The 22922-nt window shown below is 48.1% G+C and overlaps 1 protein-coding gene across 1 annotated transcript; it reads right to left on the bottom strand.

Annotated features, from left to right (window-relative positions):
* Window positions 1-65: 65 nt before the first annotated feature.
* Window positions 66-22922, bottom strand: LOC311499365 (tumor necrosis factor alpha-induced protein 2-like; the record flags this gene model as incomplete). Its single annotated transcript, XM_084560320.1, has 13 exons — window positions 66-486; window positions 1393-1517; window positions 3903-4052; window positions 4130-4258; window positions 4343-4463; window positions 14342-14434; window positions 14552-14646; window positions 15045-15167; window positions 15237-15351; window positions 15500-15711; window positions 15782-16221; window positions 21871-21984; window positions 22793-22922. The coding sequence occupies 13 exons, from the start codon at window positions 22920-22922 to the stop codon at window positions 285-287; spliced, it is 2049 nt and encodes a 682-aa protein (XP_084416446.1). The 3' UTR covers window positions 66-284.

Raw genomic sequence — 22922 nt, forward strand, 5'->3', positions numbered from 1 at the left:
GACCGGAGTCTGGATTCATGGACTAATCATGTCGTACGATGCACTGTTCACTTTTCAGTTCATTGCTCACATTCACGTTGCACATGGATATTTGCACCAGTTATTTCATATCATCTTTTATATTCTAAGGTTTTATACTGAAGGCGTTTGGATGGAAACACGTTTCTACACATGACAACAAACTCTTTGAATCGCTGAATCTTCCTTCAAGATGGCCGCCGCTTTGACAACAACATGACAGATGACTGCACAGGAAATGAGTCTGCTAACATGCTAACAACATGCTAAAGCCATTTAGGTTTGCCCAGCGTCATGTGATTGATTTTATTATTCATCCACTTCACTTTGACCTTGGAGAAGAACGCTGGGCTGTGATTGGCTGAGACACAAAGGAGGCGGTTCTCCTTGACGCTGCGCTTGATGTGCTGAACGTCTGCAGCTGAGAGGCCGGTTTTCAGATTCAGCAGCGCCAACACGTGAGCGCCGCTGAGGAGAGACAACAGAGGACAATCAATCAATCCATCAATCCATCAATCAATCAATCAATCAATCAACCAATCAATCAGTCAATCTATCAAACTATCAAACTACCAAACTATCTATCAATCAATCAATCAATCAATCAAACGATCAACCAATCAATCAGTTACAGATCAAATATGTGTCTGACTTGGAAACCCATGCTGGAGCGTCCAGTCAGAGCAGAGTGTCCTATACCAGCACCTGTCCCACGATCACTTCAGCTTCTAAACCCGACTCCTCTCAGTGTTTTTCCACTCACCTCAACACACCTGTGACACCTGAAGCCCCCAGCCACACCCACGTCTCCCATGACAACCATGTGTTTTTCTGACAGGGATCCAGGTCAGTGTTTGTTTGTGAGAATCTTGTGTCAAAGATGACACACAGAACGTAGAGACACTGCAGCACAGGGAGGACAGGTGTGTCTCTGGTAGGACAGGGGTGTCTCTGGTAGGACAGGTGTGTCTCTGGTGTGTCTCTGGTAGGACAGGTGTGTCTCTGGTAGGACAGGGGTGTCTCTGGTAGGACAGGTGTGTTACACGAGGGCAGAACCTCTCGAGACTTTGTTTTAATCTTCCATGACTTCAGGGTCACAGTGTAAAGTTTGTGGGTGGGGCCAAGGAGGAATCACTAATGAGCATGTGCAGTGGCGGCAGACCTTTGACCTAGAAGCTGGGACAGACTGAAACACACTGAGCACAGATCACGTCGTCCTGATTCAAGGACTTATTTTCTGAATGAAGTCTGTGGTGAGAATATTAAAGAGCTGATGAATGGACTGGGGCTCATTGATAGTCTGGACCCGGGTCTGTTGCTCAGGCTGCAGGGTGATGGGAGGTTCTGTGGTTCTGTGGTTCTGTGGTTCTGTACCTGAGGTCGGGGAAGGCCCGGGCCAGACTGACCAGCTCCAGCTGAACACTGGCCGGATCCTGGAGCTGGAGGATCTCAGCCAGACTGCAGAGCAACACACAGAGCCAGGACGCCTGGCTGCAGCCCTGAGACAGTATCATGATAATATGATATACAATAGTACACAATAATATATAATACAATAATACATAATGACATATATTAATATATAATAATAAGACATTGCACTGAGAGAAAGATTGAACTCAAAGAAAACAACGACCAGCTGGTACATACTCGTCCTACACCTGAGAGGAAATAACTCTTCATACCAGCAGGTGGCAGTAGTCTGGATGTGTCATTCAAAAGAGGAAGCAAGAAGAGCTACTGCTAGCTGTGTTGCTACTGTTAGCTGGGAGGTTAGGAAAATAGGAAGAGCTACTGTTAGCTGGGTTACTAGAAGGCTAGGAAGCGCTGCTATTAGCTGGGTTGCTGCTGTTAGCTGGGAGGCTAGAAGGCTAGGAAGAGCTACTGTTAGCTGGGTTGATACTGTTAGCTGGGAGGCTAGAAGGCTAGGAAGAGCTACTGTTAGCTGGGTTGCTAGAAGGCTAGGAAGAGCTACTGTTAGCTGGGTTACTAGAAGGCTAGGAAGAGCTGCTATTAGCTGGGTTGATACTGTTAGCTGGGAGGTTAGAAGGTTAGGAAGAGCTACTGTTAGCTGGGTTGCTGCTGTTAGCTGGGAGGTTAGAAGGTTAGGAAGAGCTACTGTTAGCTGGGTTGCTGCTGTTAGCTGGGAGGTTAGAAGGTTAGGAAGAGCTACTGTTAGCTGGGTTGCTGCTGTTAGCTGGGAGGCTAGAAGGCTAGGAAGAGCTACTGTTAGCTGGGTTGATACTGTTAGCTGGGAGGTTAGAAGGTTAGGAAGAGCTACTGTTAGCTGGGTTGCTGCTGTTAGCTGGGAGGCTAGAAGGCTAGGAAGAGCTACTGTTAGCTGGGTTGCTAGAAGGCTAGGAAGAGCTACTGTTAGCTGGGTTGCTAGAAGGCTAGGAAGAGCTACTGTTAGCTGGGTTGATACTGTTAGCTGGGTTGCTAGAAGGTTAGGAAGAGCTACTGTTAGCTGGGTTGCTAGAAGGCTAGGAAGAGCTACTGTTAGCTGGGTTGCTAGAAGGTTAGGAAGAGCTACTGTTAGCTGGGTTGATACTGTTAGCTGGGAGGTTAGAAGGTTAGGAAGAGCTACTGTTAGCTGGGTTGATACTGTTAGCTGGGAGGTTAGAAGGTTAGGAAGAGCTACTGTTAGCTGGGTTGCTGCTGTTAGCTGGGAGGCTAGAAGGCTAGGAAGAGCTACTGTTAGCTGGGTTGATACTGTTAGCTGGGAGGTTAGAAGGTTAGGAAGAGCTACTGTTAGCTGGGTTGCTGCTGTTAGCTGGGAGGCTAGAAGGCTAGGAAGAGCTACTGTTAGCTGGGTTGCTAGAAGGCTAGGAAGAGCTACTGTTAGCTGGGTTGATGCTGTTAGCTGGGTTGCTAGAAGGCTAGGAAGAGCTACTGTTAGCTGGGTTGCTGCTGTTAGCTGGGAGGCTAGAAGGCTAGGAAGAGCTACTGTTAGCTGGGTTGCTGCTGTTAGCTGGGAGGCTAGAAGGCTAGGAAGAGCTACTGTTAGCTGGGTTGCTGCTGTTAGCTGGGAGGCTAGAAGCCTAGGAAGAGCTACTAGCTTCTAGATCATGACATTGTTGTGGAAATATTTGACATGTAAACAAGAAGAGATCTACACTTCCTGTTTCTCTGCTCATGCTCAGTGTGCTCCCAGATACAGCTGAAGGTTTCCAGCTCCAGGTACCAGATATATGTGGAGGCACATGTCTGAGCGTGTACGTGTCTTGGTGTGTATTAGTCTGAGTGTGTACGTGTCTTGGTGTGTATTAGTCTGAGCGTGTACGTGTCTTGGTGTGTATTAGTCTGAGCGTGTACGTGTCTTGGTGTGTATTAGTCTGAGTGTGTACGTGTCTTGGTGTGTATTAGTCTGAGCGTGTACGTGTCTTGGTGTGTATTAGTCTGAGTGTGTATTAGTCTGAGTGTGTACGTGTCTTGGTGTGTATTAGTCTGAGCGTCTACGTGTCTTGGTGTGTATTAGTCTGAGTGTGTATTAGTCTGAGTGTGTACGTGTCTTGGTGTGTATTAGTCTGAGCGTGTACGTGTCTTGGTGTGTATTAGTCTGAGCGTGTACGTGTCTTGGTGTGTATTAGTCTGAGTGTGTACGTGTCTTGGTGTGTATTAGTCTGAGCGTGTACGTGTCTTGGTGTGTATTAGTCTGAGTGTGTACGTGTCTTGGTGTGTATTAGTCTGAGCGTCTACGTGTCTTGGTGTGTATTAGTCTGAGTGTGTATTAGTCTGAGCGTGTACGTGTCTTGGTGTGTATTAGTCTGAGCGTGTACGTGTCTTGGTGTGTATTAGTCTGAGTGTGTACGTGTCTTGGTGTGTATTAGTCTGAGTGTGTACGTGTCTTGGTGTGTATTAGTCTGAGCGTGCACGTGTCTCACCTCGTCCAGGAAGAAGCTGTCCATCTTGCGAGCGTCTTCAATCATCCTCTGAGCTCCAGCCAGTTCCTCCTCTCTGCTCTTCATCCTGCTCTTCATCATCCTCTTGACGTACTGCAGCACTACGTCCTGATGGAGGACAGCCAGCAGGTCCTGGGCACACACAGGATGCTCAGACACAGGTGTGCACACAGGTGAGCTGCAGGTGAGCAGGTAGGGCGGAGTCTCACCTGTCTGCAGGCTGGCTTCAGGTCAGTCAGGTTGTTGGACAGCTGTTGGTTCACAGAGTCCAACAGAGAGTCAATGACAGGAAGTGAGCCGTCCACCCAGGACGCCGTCCACAGCTGTCTGAGACACATCTGCAACCAGAGACAGAGACACTCTGAGCTCCACCCACCAGAGAGGACAAGTGGGACAGGTGTGACAAATGTTACAGGTGTTACCTTCAGCTGGAGAGGACTTGTCAAACTCCTGTACCCACAATCCTTCAGGGCAGACAGGGTGTCCAAACAGCGACGTCTCTGCTCCTCAGACAGATTTCCTGTTTGACCTGTGATGTAATCCCTAAGGACAGGTGGAGAGGACCAATCAGCAGCAGGACCCAGGCACTACAACTCCCAGAATGCTTAGAGGTAGGATGTCCCCAGGAAGTCCCCAGTAACAAGACACAGTGACAGCTGTTGGGCCCACAAAGCCTGAGTGAGGCCTGTTGTAACTCATAAAGCCTGACAGCACGGTTGGGAGAACAAAGGGAGTCCTAAAGGGACTCCGTTTCCCATCAGCCCTAGCGGTTTTATGACCAGGTACAATATCCGGCAGAGTCAACCCACTGACTCTGATTGGCTGAGTGCCATCAGAACTCCCGCAGAGTTCTATGACGTCAAATTGGATATAAATAACCCGGCAGACTCTGAACACATTGCTTCCCGTTGTAACTTCGTTACCTTGGAGGTACAACTGTAACGTTACGCAAAGAGACTACGCCATCTTCACCTCGCTGGACGAGACTAGATTCCTGTATTCTACCTACGCTCAACCCGAGCCACTATCCGGACTTCCCGAGAACGCCGCCGCTGCGATCCCTCGGTGCCTGCAGAAGGAAGAACCAGATTCTTCACCCAGTCGACTTCGCTGATTTCCCCCGCGCCATCGCCGAGGATCAGCCGCCGTTTGTCCGCCAGCGACGCGCACAACGGACCCGTCGTATTCGAGCCGCACGGAGCCGAATCGCAACGACGCAAGGACACACGCCATCCGCTCCCCCTTTCATCACCAAGTAAGAGGTTAACGTCTGGGCAGAGTTAGGATTTTATTTTATGTTTTATTTTACATTTCGTGTGATCCCTTTTTATTTGCTGTGTTTACGGACCGCGAGTCCGCCAGTGTTGTTATCGTGTAATTAGAGTGTGTGAGCCGCCGTGCTCCTTTGTTCTCGTGTGTGAAACGGGTGATTGCTTCGTATCTGTCCGTGTCTATCCATTCCGGACAGATAAAAGACAATCATCGTGATCCTCACGAGATCCGCTTGGTAAACTTTGCTTTTCTCTCCTCCCTTGGAGCTTTCCGCTAACCACGCACGCACACACCCACACACACATACACACCTATAGGCTACACGTGGACCCTCTCGGTTCTAATTAGTCAAGGAGAGCTAGATTACCCAGCGGTAAATCTCCCTCTCTCTTTTGAGTGATAACCACGTGGTTGTCGGCTGATCAGCACGCCATCAGCCACACCACTTTGAATTGTCCGCCATTTTCCGGGGCAAGGATCATTGGTGACGTAAACCCACTCGTGGGCGGAGTCAGCCATCTTGCCGCTCCCCTTTTGTCCTCCTCCTTCCTTACATCACCAGCTCCTCCCCCCTTTTTCCCGTCCTCATTCACACACGCACACATACACACGCACACACGCACACACATACCTGCATCACCGTGTTGGAATGTTATGATTACGAGTAGAGTACGTTAAGTGGATTGGATATTGTTAATTGATTAACATTTATTGTAATAAACTTATTTGTACTTAAAGTAAGCTACTCCTAGTGATTATTGTGTGTTTATATTGTGTCAAGCTGGTTGAGAGAGTCTGTGCTCGGAGTTCATGACTTCAACATTTATGATTTGAGACTGTATCACATTTGGTCAAGGTTCCCTGTAAGCAGGGTGGTGCCCCGTAATATTAATCTTGATTAATAACAACTTAATTTGATTTAATAATTTATAATTATTAATAATAATTATTAATTATTTAATCTTGACCAAACTCGTATTACGAATCACAACATTTGGTGCCCCGTGTGAGGCGCATCAATATTACCAGCTTTGTCATAATATTTCTGTGCAATAATTATTTTTTTTTAATTTTTGAAAAAAAAAAAAAAAAAAAATTATTATTTTTTTTTTGAAATTTTGAAATTTATTTTTCATTGCGCTGCCAACACAGCATTGTGAGGTGTTACATCAGTGGTTAGTACGTAGGTTAGCAAGTCCCTTTCTCTTTTCCTTTTCTCAGTGTTTTGCACTAGAAGTTTGCTAACCTTACTTGTCAAAGTTACCAACTAACATTAACTAACACTTTTTAACACGCGTGTAAGCCGCAGGTCAAAGTTGCCTGCGCAGTTGTGAGAAACAGCTGTTTAGGAGTAAATAGTAGAGCGAATACATTTACTGATCCTAAAAATGAGTCACCAAGGACCCCCACCTGCTGGTGCTGAGGGCCCTAAGGGGGCGAGTGACCCAGCCCTGCAGGATGCGGTCGCTGCCCTCCTCCGTCTCTCCTTAGATGAAAGAGACAGCCTTTGTGGGTATGACATCAGCAGTTGTGATAAGGCATTGGAAGAATTGCTGGAGTATGTCAATAACCCGGTTGGAAAACCTGACCGCACCATCCCCGATGTTCTGGGCCAGATTTTCCTCATCCACCAGCACAAATCTCGGCTGCAAGCCATGGAGCACCAAGATCAGGTCTCGCAATTGCAACATAGGGTCCGTGCAATGGAGGAAAACTACCAGAGTTTACGTCTGGAGCACGAGAGCATCCAAGCTGAGGGAGACCGTGCTCGGGAGGTAAGTGTTCGAACACTGGAGGCTAATCGTACCTTGGTTGAACAGCTCCACCACGTTCGCCCAGGAACTGAGGAGGAGCGCGGAGAACAACCAGCCAGCCAGGTAAGAGAAACTGACAACCCGAGTGACGAGGAGGTCCGCCGCCTGGCACCCGAACTTGAAGAGGGTCCTCCCTTAACCGTGCCCGGAGCAGGCCTGCTCCGAGAGGCCTCAGTTGAGCAGGATGAAGCTGTGCGGCTGCAACAGGAGCTCAGAGCCACACGAGCGAGAGAAGCTGAACTGCGCCAGAAGCTCCACGCAGCCCAGCCAAACCTGCCAGCTAGCCAGAGGCCGCCTACTAGTAGTCGAGCGGCCCTTGATGTCGTCGCTGACTTAATCTGTCAGGACACCTACCAGGCAACCCCGCCACTCCGCTTCAAGGACACAAGTGCCTTGCCTTCTAGAGGTCCGCCTCACTCCAATTTTAGCCGCACGTCGGCGCACCTTGACCGTAGTACGTCCCCACGGCGAGGGGGGGACTACTCCCAAGCTCAGGGTCCGCTGCCACTCCGTAGTCTTCGGCCACACCCCAACCTGGCTCCTTCTCCAGGTCGGCCTCATCGCTACGACGACTTCAGTGACCACGGTGTATCCGAGGAGTCAGAGGAGTGGCCCCACAGACAGACAGGTTTGCGCACACGTCACCTGGAATCTTTTGCGAAGGACATAGAGCGCTATGATCCTAGCAATAAAGAGTCCAACATCGACGATTACCTTCGGGAAATCAAGCGCTGCCTAGTCGACTTGCCCAATGCCACTCCTCGGGAAAAGCTGAAGCTCATCTGGAAGACTACAGCTAGGAGTGTCCACGCCTTCATGGAAACCCTCCCAGCTGACACTCGCGACCATTACCCCTCCCTCTGCGGAGCTTTGCGAGAGGAATACTCTCCCTACATGGACGAGACTTCGGCCACTCTCGGCGCTCTTGCAATCACGCAGAAGAAGTTTGAACCCCCACGAGAGTATTACCGCCGGCTACGAACGGCATACTTCCAAGGGCGCAATGCACCGGGTCTGGAAGAGGAACGCTCTTTCCGTTCTCTTTTCCTTCACAACCTCCACGACAGCGTGAGGTTCGACGTAACAATGTACTGTCGGTCGGGCCACCTCTCCATGCAGGAAATAAGGAGATATGCACAAATGGTGTGGGAAACGCGCATACGACCAGGCCGGAGTCGGGAAGATGACTCCAGGGTGCTCAGCATTCAGACACCAGAGCAGATTCACTTGACGCTCGAGGGCAATGAGATGCCTCGGGCCAAGGTGAACAATAGAGGCCCTCCGAAACACCGAACACCTCGTCCGCCAAATAATCAACAGCACCAGGGGGGTGGGAACCAGAGAAACCATCCTCCAGATTCATTCCGGCCAAGGTGGGGAAACACTTCCCAACAAAAAGGTAAAGTATGGTTCGACACGAAGCCAAGACATGGAAACCAAAGAGGAGGAGGTAAGGATAAGTTTTTAGACTCTTCCACGGGGGAAAGCCTGAAGACGGAAATGGAAGGTTGGGTCAAGAAGTGTCTGACGGAGGCAGTAAAGGAGCTGGGAAAGTCCAACTGCTTGCCGTCACCAACCGACCCTTCAAAGGGACTGGATCCCACTCCACCATTGGCATGACTAGGCCAAGACCCTCTTCCCCCTGCAGGCAAAGTGTACTTTGTCGGGTGGGGAAGAGAGCCAAGGCAGGTCGACTCACACCTCCCAACCATTCCTCCTGACACGTCACCCCCTCCATTCTTGACTTTCTTGGGTGACCTGGTTCGCAAGGGTAATGCCCGTCGGATATATACATCGGTGGTCGTAGGGAGGTGCATCAACTCACTTGCCCTCCTCGATTCAGGCTCAGAGATCAGCTTGATGTGTTCCGACACATTTGCAGAGGTTGCTAGAGCAATGCTCTCACTCGGCAAGCCGTTGCAAACAGAAACCTGCAATGTTAGCATCACTAGCTACACGCAGGACAGCTCCCCCATCACCAAACGCGCTTGGCTGGACATCACTTTCCAGGACATGACTTTGGTCCATCCCATCTACATCTGTGTTATCGACACAGAACCATTGCTCATTGGTCAGGATCTGCTGGACCGGCTGGCCCCACTCATTGACTGCCACCGCGGACACATATGGGCTCAGGTATCCACGCCAAGGCCCCTGAATCCAAGGGGTAACCCATCAGTCAAGGGTGGACAGGTTGCTGTCATCCAAGAGTCTAGACCCTTACCAATGCTCATGCCTTTTCCAGAGCCTAATCCCGGTTCTGATCCGTCCCTGCGGTCCACGACTCCAACACAGTCACAAACCGGGGAACAGATCCCTTTCCAGGACCACGAGTCCTTCCTGTGTTCTCTGAAGAACACAAATCCGACCTTATATACCCCCCATGTGGTTGGTGGGGTACGCGTAAATGACACCTTAATCCCAGATGCGCTCCTGGCACTCTGGTCCGAGAAGTCCGCGATCAGCCAAGGCTTGCTCGACGAGCTGGCGCTGTACAGCACCCCAACTGGGTTCACAGAACAAAGTCATCACCTTCTTTCCGCAGAGTCGCCACAGACTCGCCTTAAGGCGATCGGGGTGTGCGTCCTCACCATTCAGATAGGAAAGAGAAAAGTGGTGCACCGAATGAGTGTGGTTCCCCAGCTCCAAATCCCAGTCCACGTGGGTGCTGACCTACTTGTTAGACTGGGAGCCCAGCTTGACACAGTCAATCAAGTCCTGTGGTCACAAGCGGGAGCTGACAAACACTCGTTAAGCATGGAACCCCAGCACATGGTATCGGGTCAAACAATTCCCCAAGCGTGTCAGGTTGCCAGTGAAGTTGATGGGACGATTCCCGCAAGGACGACAGGTGCTCCCATCCGCCTGATGATCTTAAAGGGACAGACAATGCCCAGTTCTCAAGCATTCTTCCAACCGCTGTCACGGTTCTTCGAGCTCAACCTGACTGTCTGCGGTACCCCAATTCTCGAGGTGGACAATCGATCAGCATATTTGTTGGTGCAAAATCTGACCCAAAACCCAATTCAGGTGAAGGCAAGACAACCGTTGGGCATGCTAATCGATTACTCTTTCCACGATTTCGAGTTGTCAATCCCTGTCATCGGAGAGCTTCCGCCCTCCTTAGCCAGAGATGGCGACCAAGGGAACGTTTTCTCAACGTACCCGACAAAAATGATCACCATTGCCCGTCACGAATCTCTCCAAAATGAAGCTATCTGCAGTGCTTCCCTTGGTGCTGGAGGCGACATGTTGGTGTATGCTCTCGTGACTCAGCCACAAGAGGGAGTCCTAGCTGGTGGAGGACTCTGCTCCATGACAGAGGAACCCTACCCTGGCTTCGAGTCCGAGATTGCCCAACAACTGGAAAAAGCTGATGCCTTGACCACGGAAGAACAGAAAAGCTCGTTGCGAGAACTGTTTCGCGACTTCCAGGCTATCTTCTCAAAGGACTCCCAAGACTGCGGGGTCACTGATCTTCATACGGTCCGCATTCCCACTGATCCTCATGCCCCGCCAACATTTGTACGGCAGTACAGAATTCCATTGGCCGCATACGAGTCGATCCAAGAGATCCTCGACAAGTTGCTTGAAAAGCAGATCATTAGGGAATGTAATTCGACCTATAATTCACCCATCTGGCCAGTATTGAAACCAACTGGCAAATGGCGGCTCACAATCGATTACCGTCCACTGAACAAACAGGTTCCCCTTTCTCGCTGGCCCATGATCCACTTGGACCAGGAGCTAGCCAAAATCAAAGATGCCTGTTTCTTCTCCACCGTCGATGTGGCGAACGGTTTCTGGACGATGAAGGTAGACCCAGCAGACCAGTACAAGCTGGCCTTCTCCTTTGGCAACCGCCAGTACACCTGGAACCGGTGCCCATTTGGATATTCAAACTCCCCAGCTGAGTTTAATATCTTTCTTCACAAGGCCATGAGTGATGCAGCTTCCCGTGGAAATCTCATCTACGTGGATGATATCCTCATGAGAAGCAAAACCTTTGAAGAACACTTGGGCGAAATCCGACATGTACTCACCCAGCTTGCCGCCGCAGGAGCTAAGCTGGCCCTGTCAAAGGGCCAGTGGTGTCGCAGTAAGGTCGAGTACGTGCGGTTGACCGTGGGAGGAGATGGCATCGAACCCCAAGCGGGGAGGATCCGAGCCATCCAAGACATCAAACCGCCGACCAATGTGTCGGAACTCAGAAGCTTTTTGGGGGTCTGCAATTACTCCTGTCAGTTCATCGAGGATTATGCTGAGATCGCTAAACCCCTCACTGAACTTCTTCGGAAAGACCAAGTCTTCCAATGGGGGGACCCCCAAAACCGATCTTTTTGCTGGATGAAGGAGAAACTCTGCTCGGCACCTTGCCTGGCATACCCTGATAAAGACAAGGACTTTCACCTTGAAGCAAGCTTCTCCAACCAATGTCTCAGTGCAGCACTGGCTCAGATATATGACACAGACAAGCGAGTTGTCGCCTATGCAAGTCGACCCTCGAGGAGCGTAGAGATCAAATTCTCGGACTGCGAAAAGGCCCTCCTTGCCACTGTATGGTCAATTGAGCATTTCCGCAGTTACATTGGTGGACAGAAAGTTATCATTGAGACATGTCACCAACCGGTCACTTTCCTCAACAGCCAGCGGTTAAGGGATGGAAAGGTATCAAATGCCGACATACAAATGGGTCCATTCAAATCAGATCAAGCCCTTCCAACCACCTGCTCTCGCCAAAAGGGGGGATCAGTCTTCAACCCCCGAGGATGAAGCTGCTTCCACCCATGAGAAGTAAACTGTATATAGTACATCTGTAACGCTACTAACACAGTTGCATGCCTAACCCATCCACTAGCATGCCCTAATCCCATACAGCATCTAGCGTACAGTCTTGGCAGTGCAATACCACTTCATGTAAATCCTAAAATTTAGATATAGTCTTAATTTTAATTCTGCCAACCACGGAAAGGCAGATATCTATAGATTAAGGTCTGTACTAAATTTCGGTTTTGGAGAAACAGTGCACTCATATACCACCAACACGTGCATACCATGATGTAGACTCCTCCTCTACCTCATTCACAATGTCTACATCACTGCATTGTTGCATACACTATGTACAAGTACATCCAAAAACCTACAGGCCAGACTGGATTCTCTCCTCCTCGTGCCACCACGTTTTGCACTCCAGTCTGTGTCCACTCCATTGACTAACCCCAGCCCACTGGGAGAGTAAGTCAATGACTAATCACCTTGCCTTTCCTTTTTCTTTCTTTTTCCTTTTTCTTACATTAGTATCTTAGTAATGTTGGAATATGAAGGTTAAGGCGATATACCTCATGGTATTAAAATGTGATGTTAAATTTATTGTGATTAGTTAGAAATCATCTGCCCAGATGTGCCTCGTCCGCCCAGACGAACCTCTGAAATTTTGGATTGTTTAACCTGTTCTGACACTCAGGAATATGGACTGTACCCTCATCCCTCATCGTGAAGATAGACTGCATAACCATCTGGTTATTAACAACAACAGAGACTGTTCGGCCCTGGATTTGCTCTGAACACTGTGGCCAGCACCCCACTCTTCAGACCAAAGGGGGGATTGTTGGGCCCACAAAGCCTGAGTGAGGCCTGTTGTAACTCATAAAGCCTGACAGCACGGTTGGGAGAACAAAGGGAGTCCTAAAGGGACTCCGTTTCCCATCAGCCCTAGCGGTTTTATGACCAGGTACAATATCCGGCAGAGTCAACCCACTGACTCTGATTGGCTGAGTGCCATCAGAACTCCCGCAGAGTTCTATGACGTCAAATTGGATATAAATAACCCGGCAGACTCTGAACACATTGCTTCCCGTTGTAACTTCGTTACCTTGGAGGTACAAACGTAACGTTACGCAAAGAGACTACGCCATCTTCACCTCGCTGGACGAGACTAGATTCCTGTATTCTACCTACGCTCAACCCGAGCCACTATCCGGACTTCCCGAGAACGCCGCCGCTGCGATCCCTCGGTGCCTGCAGAAGGAAGAACCAGATTCTTCACCCAGTCGACTTCGCTGATTTCCCCCGCGCCATCGCCGAGGATCAGCCGCCGTTTGTCCGCCAGCGACGCGCACAACGGACCCGTCGTATTCGAGCCGCACGGAGCCGAATCGCAACGACGCAAGGACACACGCCATCCGCTCCCCCTTTCATCACCAAGTAAGAGGTTAACGTCTGGGCAGAGTTAGGATTTTATTTTATCTTTATTTTATTTGCATTTCGTGTGATCCTATTTTATTTGCTGTGTTTACGGACCGCGAGTCCGCCAGTGTTGTTATCGTGTAATTAGAGTGTGTGAGCCGCCGTGCTCCTTTGTTCTCGTGTGTGAAACGGGTGATTGCTTCGTATCTGTCCGTGTCTATCCATTCCGGACAGATAAAAGACAATCATCGTGATCCTCACGAGATCCGCTTGGTAAACTTTGCTTTTCTCTCCTCCCTTGGAGCTTTCCGCTAACCACGCACGCACACACCCACACACACATACATACCTATAGGCTACACGTGGACCCTCTCGGTTCTACTTAGTCAAGGAGAGCTAGATTACCCAGCGGTAAATCTCCCTCTCTCTTTTGAGTGATAACCACGTGGTTGTCGGCTGATCAGCACGCCATCAGCCACACCATTTTGAATTATCCGCCATTTTCCGGGGCAAGGATCATTGGTGACGTAAACCCACTCGTGGGCGGAGTCAGCCATCTTGCCGCTCCCCTTTTGTCCTCCTCCTTCCTTACATCACCAGCTCCTCCCCCCTTTTTCCCGTCCTCATTCACACACACACACATACACACGCACACACGCACACACATACCTGCATCACCGTGTTGGAATGTTATGATTACGAGTAGTTTGTAGAGTACGTTAAGTGGATTGGATATTGTTAATTGATTAACATTTATTGTAATAAACTTATTTGTACTTAAAGTAAGCTACTCCTAGTGATTATTGTGTGTTTATATTGTGTCAAGCTGGTTGAGAGAGTCTGTGCTCGGAGTTCATGACTTCAACATTTATGATTTGAGACTGTATCACATTTGGTCAAGGTTCCCTGTAAGCAGGGTGGTGCCCCGTAATATTAATCTTGATTAATAACAACTTAATTTGATTTAATAATTTATAATTATTAATAATAATTATTAATTATTTAATCTTGACCAAACTCGTATTACGAATCACAACACAGCATCATAACAATGCTACAGGATGCTGTGGGCTGACGATCAGCTGACGATCAGCTGACGATCAGCTGACTGTGATAAACAAACATGGATCATATATGTTCAGGTCTCACCTGAGCTGCTGCTCACAGACCAGCTGAGCTTTGAGGACAGCGTGGACGTTTGGTTGTCCTCTGCTCACCAGCTCTTCCACACACTTCATGTAGCTGAAACACACATGACGACACTTATTACATAAAATGTTTTCATGTGTGGACATTTAGGGACAGGGACGGACATCTTTAAGAAGCACCTGACAGCCTCTCATGGTGGGCGTGGCCTACCTGCACAGGAAGTTCTCCAGGTGAACTGTGAGCCTCTGAATTCTGCTCTGGTCTTTGATCGTAACGTTGAACTCAGTCAGAAAGTTGTCCGTCACCTGAAACACAAACACCACAAACAGTCTCACCTGTACCTGGTCTCACCTGTACCTGGTCTCACCTGTACCCGTTATCACCTGCACCCGGTCTCACCTGTACCCGGTCTCACCTGCACCTGGTCTCACCTGTAGCTGTTCTTACCTGTACTTGGTCTCACCTGTACCCGTTATCACCTGTACCCGGTCTCACCTGTACCCGGTCTCACTTGTACCTGTTCTCATCTGTACCTGGTCTCACTTGTACCTGTTCTCATCTGTACCTGGTCTCACATGTACCTGTTCTCACCTGTACCTGGTCTCACCTGTATCTGGTCTCACCTGTACCCAGTCTCACCTGTACCTGGTCTCACCTGTATCTGGTCTCACCTGTACCCAGTCTCACCTGTACCTGGTCTCACCTGTATGGCGTCTACAGCCAGCGGACTGAAGTAATAATTGTCGATGAGCTCAGGTGTGCTGCCACTCAGCCAGGTGTCCTCCTCCTTCTTCAGAGCAGTGTTCAGCCACAGCCTCACTTTGTCCTGGAGGACAGAAATATTGATCACATGTGACAGGAAGCAGGACAGAAGCTCAGGTGGCAGCAGGTGTACCTCCTTGTAGCTCAGGTACTGCTCCTCCAGGTGGTTCAGGTGATCAGGCAGCAGCAGAGAACCCAGACAGGCCGTCTTTATGAGTCCATCCAGCTCCTCATGTCTGAGGATCTCTCTGTCAGGAAGCAACAACGTGATGTGATGAGGTCGTCACTATGTGTTTGTTATTTTATTTGTAATCTGATGAAAGGTTTAATGTTTCCTAATGAATGAGGAATGAGGTCTGGTCTGCAGACAGGTGTCCTGGGGACGGTGAGACTCACTGAGGGTAGCAGTGGTTGACCCAGAACAGCAGGTAGCTGCAGTCGTCTGGTTCCAGTCCTGGAGCAGCGAGCTGGGCTAGTTGAGCAGAGAAGGTTTGGTGGTAGAGTCCAGCGTAGACGTTGAGGACGTCCATGTGAGGAGGGTAACAGTCCTTCACTGTCCTCACCACCGTCAGCAGGTCCTCCTTCACACGCTTCCCCAGCCTGCACACCTGAAACATACCTGGAGACTGTAGACCTGCTCTGAGTATGACCTGTGTCCTACCTGTGGTCCTGTCTCACCTGTCTCTTCACGGCGGAGGACAATCTGTCCGTCCCACCGGGCTCGTCCTCTGCAGCGTCCGTCAGTCTGGACCTCACCAGGTTGTGCAGCAAAGCGTTGTGATGGCTCAGACTCTTCAGAGGACGCCACACCGGAACCCTGCCCTCTGGACGTTCCGCCCAGCGCCGGTCCTGCGCCTCCTGTTGCAAGATGGAGGCCACTGCCCTCCTCAGCACCTCCTGCTGGGTCGGCGAGGAGCTGAAGGTGTTCTCGATGGCCTCCTTTATCTGCAGGGTCAGAGTGTCAACGTCTCTCTGAAGCTCCTCCTCCTCCTCCTCACTGGGAGAGTCCTGACTGAAGAGATGCTCCTCCCTGAGGATCAGCCTCCTGCAGACCTCATCTTGCTGCGCCTCCTGCAGCTCCTCCTGCTGCTCCTCCTTCTCCACACAGTCCAGCTCGTCTGATTAAAACACAGCAAAGAGGCAGGTTTAAATGAGACCTCGTTCAGACCAAAAACTGATCTACACTAATTAACTAAGTCCAGGTGTGAACACTGATCTGGTCTCTAGAGTCCAGGTTAAACAGGTCCAGGTGTGAACATTGATCTGGTCTCTAGTGTCCAGGTTAAACAGGTCCAGGTGTGAACACTGATCTGGTCTCTAGTGTCCAGGTTAAACAGGTCCAGGTGTGAACATTGATCTGGTCTCTAGAGTCCAGGTTAAACAGGTCCAGGTGTGAACATTGATCTGGTCTCTAGTGTCCAGGTTAAACAGGTCCAGGTGTGAACACTGATCTGGTCTCGAGAGTCCAGGTTAAACAGGTCCAGGTGTGAACGCTGATCTGGTCTCTAGTGTCCAGGTTAAACAGGTCCAGGTGTGAACGCTGATCTGGTCTCGAGAGTCCAGGTTAAACAGGTCCAGGTGTGAACGCTGATCTGGTCTCTAGAGTCCAGGTTAAACAGGTCCGGGTGTGAACGCTGATCTGGTCTCTAGTGTCCAGGTTAAACAGGTCCGGGTGTGAACGCTGATCTGGTCTCTAGAGTCCAGGTTAAACAGGTCCGGGTGTGAACGCTGATCTGGTCTCTAGTGTCCATGTTAAACAGGTCCGGGTGTGAACCCTGATCTGGTCTCTAGTGTCCAGGTTAAACAGGTCCAGGTGTGAACGCTGATCTGGTCTCTAGTGTCCAGGTTAAACAGGTCCAGGTGTGAACGCTGATCTGGTCTCTAGAGTCCAGGTTAAACAGGTCCGGGTGTGAACGCTGATCTGGTCTCTAGTGTCCAGGTTAAACAGGTCCGGGTGTGAACGCTGATCTGGTCTCTAGAGTCCAGGTTAAACAGGTCCAGGTGTGAACGCTGATCTGGTCTCTAGTGTCCAGGTTAAACAGGTCCAGGTGTGAACGCTGATCTGGTCTCTAGAGTCCAGGTTAAACAGGTCCAGGTGTGAACGCTGATCTGGTCTCTAGTGTCCAGGTTAAACAGGTCCAGGTGTGAACGCTGATCTGGTCTCTAGAGTCCAGGTTAAACAGGTCCAGGTGTGAACGCTGATCTGGTCTCTAGAGTCCAGGTTAAACAGGTCCAGGTGTGAACGCTGATCTGGTCTCTAGAGTCCAGGTTAAACAGGTCCAGGTGTGAACGCTGATCTGGTCTCTAGAGTCCAGGTTAAACAGGTCCAGGTGTGAACGCTGATCTGGTCTCTAGAGTCCAGGTTAAACAGGTCCAGGTGTGAACGCTGATCTGGTGTCAGTCCACATGTGGAGGTGGTCTGGGACACATGTGACCTCCTTCCTTTGGTAGTGTGAACACACAATGAGTCCTGGGTCACATTAAAGACCACCTACTCAACAGGGCTGATCTGAGGAAGAGGAGTTTAACTCCTTCATTCAACCACTAGTAGAAATGATCACATGAATCAGTGATGTCTGTTCATCAGTAATGAGAGCCTTTTAAAAGATTCTGGTCTTGGAGCTGAGAACCAAACTAAACTAGAAACTAATCTGAACTAGAATCAACACAGAGATAAATCAGTAAGAGGTGGATGATTATTGATGTGATCATGTTGATTACCTCATTATTTATCTCCTTCATCACCGGATGTTTGTTCATCATCAGTGACCTGGTTCCTCTGAGGATGAAGCTTCCAGGGTTCAGTTCTAATCTGAGTCTTTGTCTCTAAAATCAATTAGATCTTAACATGTAAAGAAGCACAAGTCAGACCCAGATCAGGCCCAGATCAGATCCCATCCATGAAACCAGCAGCCCTGACGTCTACCAACCAGGAACCAGTCAGACAAGTCAGTGTGGGCAGACACAAGGACCCGGTCTACCACCACCAGTCCAGAGCATTCAGAGGCAGGTAACTGTATCTCCAGTTTATAGAAGAGTAGCCTCACTTTGCCCAGATTGTTAATGTAAAGAGGGGACTCATATGTCCTGATGATGAATACTGTGATCACAATAGTGTGTGTGTGTGTGTGTGTGTGTGTGTGTGTGTGTGTGAGAGAGAGAGAGAGAGAGAGAGAGGTGCATCATTTTAGTTGTAGACATCAGTGGAGACGAACCAGACCTGTGGAGACACTGTTGATGTGTAAATGCATATATTGTTGTAAACTGTTAACATATTGTTTTGTTGAATGATTTAAAGTAACGTGTTCAAAACAAAACATTCAACCAAAACAGTATTTACAGACTGTATATCTAATGATGCCAGAATAATGTTCAGCTGCTGAAGACCAAAGAGTTTGCTTCAGTTTTATGACAGTGCACTTCTGAGTTTCTCTGATTGGTTCTGACGTGTTTAAGGGAATGATTTGATTTAAGGTGAAATAAGAACAAGGACGCGTTGTCATCTTCAGATTTGAAGTATTTTATGTAAATAAATGTTTAGACAATCCCTGAAACACCATGTTTACACTGATCCAGTCATGGTACTTTATACCTTTATACTCAGTAAATACTACCTGATCCAGTCATGGTACTTGATACTCAGTAAATACTGCCTGATCCAGCCATGGTACTTTATACCTTTATACTCAGTAAATACTACCTGATCCAGTCATGATACTTTATACTCAGTAAATACTACCTGATCCAGCCATGGTACTTTATACTCAGTAAATACTGCCTGATCCGGTCATGATACTTTATACTCAGTAAATACTGCCTGATCCGGTCATGATACTTTATACTCAGTAAATACTGCCTGATCCAGCCATGGTACTTTATACCTTTATACTCAGTAAATACTACCTGATCCAGTCATGATACTTGATACTCAGTAAATACTGCCTGATCCAGCCATGGTACTTTATACCTTTATACTCAGTAAATACTACCTGATCCAGTCATGATACTTTATACTCAGTAAATACTACCTGATCCAGCCATGGTACTTTATACTCAGTAAATACTGCCTGATCCGGTCATGATACTTTATACTCAGTAAATACTGCCTGATCCGGTCATGATACTTGATACTCAGTAAATACTGCCTGATCCGGTCATGATACTTTATACTCAGTAAATACTACCTGATCCGGCCATGATACTTTATACTCAGTAAATACTACCTGATCCAGTCATGATACTTTATACTCTGTAAATACTACCCGATCCAGTCATGATACTTTATACTCAGTACATACTACCTGATCCAGTCATAATACTTTATACTCAGTAAATACTGCCCGATCCAGTCATGGTACTTTATACTCAGTAAATACTACCTGATCCAGCCATGGTACTTTATACTCAGTAAATACTGCCTGATCCGGTCATGATACTTTATACTCAGTAAATACTGCCTGATCCGGTCATGATACTTTATACTCAGTAAATACTGCCTGATCCAGCCATGGTACTTTATACCTTTATACTCAGTAAATACTACCTGATCCAGTCATGATACTTTATACTCAGTAAATACTACCTGATCCGGTCATGATACTTTATACTCAGTAAATACTGCCCGATCCAGTCATGGTACTTTATACTCAGTAAATACTGCCTGATCCAGTCATGGTACTTTATACTCAGTAAATACTGCCTGATCCAGTCATGGTACTTTATACTCAGTAAATACTGCCCGATCCAGCCATGATACTTTATACTCAGTAAATACTACCCGATCCAGTCATGATACTTTATACTCAGTACATACTACCCAATCCAGTCATAATACTTTATAGTCAGTAAATACTGCCCGATCCAGTCATGGTACTTTATACTCAGTAAATACTGCCCGATCCAGTCATGGTACTTTATACTCAGTAAATACTGCCTGATCCAGTCATGATACTTTATACTCAGTAAATACTACCTGACCCTAGAAAACATGGCATAAACTTTCATTGCATAAACTTTCATTGCTATGCAGACGACACCCAGCTATATTTATCCATGAAACCAGATGAAACTAATCAGTTGGTTAAACTCCAAGCATGCCTTAAAGACATAAAGGCTTGGATGACCTGTAATTTCCTACTCTTAAACTCAGACAAAACAGAAGTTATTGTATTCGGTCCTAAGCATCTCAGAGATTCATTATCTAATCACATGGTGTCTTTGGATGGCATTACCTTGGCCTCCAGTACTACTGTAAAAAACCTTGGTGTTATATTTGATGAGGATATGTCCTTTAAATGTCACATAAAGCAAGTGACCAGGACTGCCTTCTTTCACCTGCGTAATATCGTCAAAATTAGGAACATCCTGTCTCAGAGTGATGCTGAAAAACTAGTTCATGCATTTGTGTCGTCCAGACTGGATTACTGTAATTCATTACTGTCTGGCTCCAAATAGCTCTTTAAAAAGCCTCCAGTTGATTCAAAATGCCGCAGCAAGAGCATTGACAGGAATTAGCAAGAGAGATCATATTACTCCAGTTTTAGCTTCTCTTCACTGGCTCCCTTTAAAGTCTAGAATAGAATTTAAAATCCTCCTCCTTACATACAAGGCCCTTAAAGGCCTAGCTCCATCGTATCTTAAAGACCTTATTGTACCATATCATCCCAGCAGATCACTTCGGTCTGAAAGTGCAGGCCTACTTGTGGTTCCTAGAATTTCAAAAAGTAGAATGGGAGGTAGAGCTTTCAGCTATCAGGCTCCTCTCCTGTGGAACCAGCTCCCAGTTTGGGTTCGGGAGGCAGACACTCTCTCTATTTTTAAGGTCAGGCTTAAGACTTTCCTTTTTGATCAGGCTTATAGTTAGGGCTGGACTAAACCATCCCTTAGTTATGCTGCTATAGGCCTAGGCTGCTGGGGGACGATGCACCAAACACATGTCCTCCTTCTTTCTTCTCTCTCCTCTCTCTCATCCTCCACTTTCTTTTCTCTGGCACAGAGCTCTTGCCCTCTAATTTCCTATCTACTACTAGTCATGCAATTCTGTGCTATTACTATGTAGATGTATGTTTATCTTGCTGTTCTCTTCTCCTCTCTCTTTGCTGTTCTCTTCTCTCTTTCTTATGTCTGTACCCGGCTGGCCTTAGGCAGATGGGTCCCTCCATATGAGCTGGGTTCTGCTCGAGGTTTCTTCCTGTTAAAAGGGAGTTTTTCCTGCCACCGTTGCCTTCAGGCTGCTCTGGGGGTTTCAGGCCGGGTTTTTGTAAAGCGTTTTGAGACGATTTGTATTGTTATTGACGCTATATAAATAAAATTGAATTGAATTGAATTGAATTGATCCAGTCATGATACTTTATACTCAGTAAATACTACCTGATCCAGTCATGGTACTTTATACTCAGTAAATACTACCTGATCCAGTCATGATACTTTATACTCAGTAAATACTACCTGATCCAGTCATGGTACTTTATACTCAGTAAATACTGCCTGATCCAGTCATGATACTTTATACTCAGTAAATACTACCTGATCCAGTCATGATACTTTATACTCAGTAAATACTGCCTGATCCAGTCATGGTACTTTATACTCAGTAAATACTGCCTGATCCAGTCATAATACTTTTGTAATACTTCTTAATAAAGAGGCCACATGGAGAGTACAGCCTGTTCTCCAGGGACCACTACACCACTGGTGTCTACCTAATGGAAACACTGTCTAGGTTCTACTCTGGTTTCATGTTCTATTGATGTTCTACAGGTTCTGACCTTCATGCTGGTTCTGCTGCTTATAGATCCTCCAGATCTTGGCAGGGATCTTCAGTCTGGGCAGTCTCCTCCTGGCTCCTCCTCCTTTGTTCTCCTGTTCCTCTGCTCCTCCTGCTGAACATGGATCAATAAGTTGATCAGTGGTTCTGAGAGGAACCGAACTCCAGGAGCTAAAATTAGTCATTTTCTGAATGGAGTCTGGTCTAGGAACTCTGACTGTTCATCAGTGAGCTCCACCTGCTGTATGGACAAACATGACTCCGAAACCACAGATCAGTAAAAAACAGAACCGAACAGAACAGAGCAGAACAGAGCAGAACCGAACTGATCAGAACCGAACAGAACCGATCAGAACAGAACCGATCAGAACCGATCAGAACCGAACAGAACCGAACCGAACAGAGCAGAACCGGAGTGATCAGTAAAGAACAGAACCAATCAGAACCGATCAGAACCGATGAGAACCGAACAGAACAATCTCCACAGTACACCCCATCAACGTCTAGAAACACCTACCGCTCATGTCCCGGTCTGTTCTCTGACGGAGAAGCCCGAGGGGCGGGGTCAGTCTCGGAGCAGGAGGGGCGGGGTCAGTCTCGGAGCAGGAGGGGCGGGGTCAGTCTCGGAGCAGGAGGGGCAGGGTGCATCTGTCTGTCTATCTATCTGGTTTCCTTCCTCCTCCCCCTCCCCCTCCTCCTCCCACCCCTTCTCCTCCTCCTCCTCCTTCTCCTCCTCCTCCTTCTCCTCTTCCTCCTCCTCCTCCTCCTCCTGCTCCTCTTCCTCCTCTTCCTCCTCTTCCTCCTCCTCCTCCTCCTCCATCATCGTCTTTACGATAAAAGTCTTTTTCTTGTAGCAGGTGAATAAATCAAACGTCTCAGTTCAGTTACTGATCAACAGCGGAGACAAGAGAACATGATCTTACCTCTGCAACAGGACAGGAACGACCCCCACATCTCCAGAACCAGGTCAAGAACCAGAACCAGAACCAGAACCGAGAGAGACTGGCAGAGAGCTGATGATGCTGCAGAGATGTGACGACTAAACCTCCTCAT

This window comes from Chelon labrosus (assembly GCF_963514085.1).
Source record: "Chelon labrosus genome assembly, chromosome: 14".
NCBI classification, from domain to species: domain Eukaryota; kingdom Metazoa; phylum Chordata; class Actinopteri; order Mugiliformes; family Mugilidae; genus Chelon; species Chelon labrosus.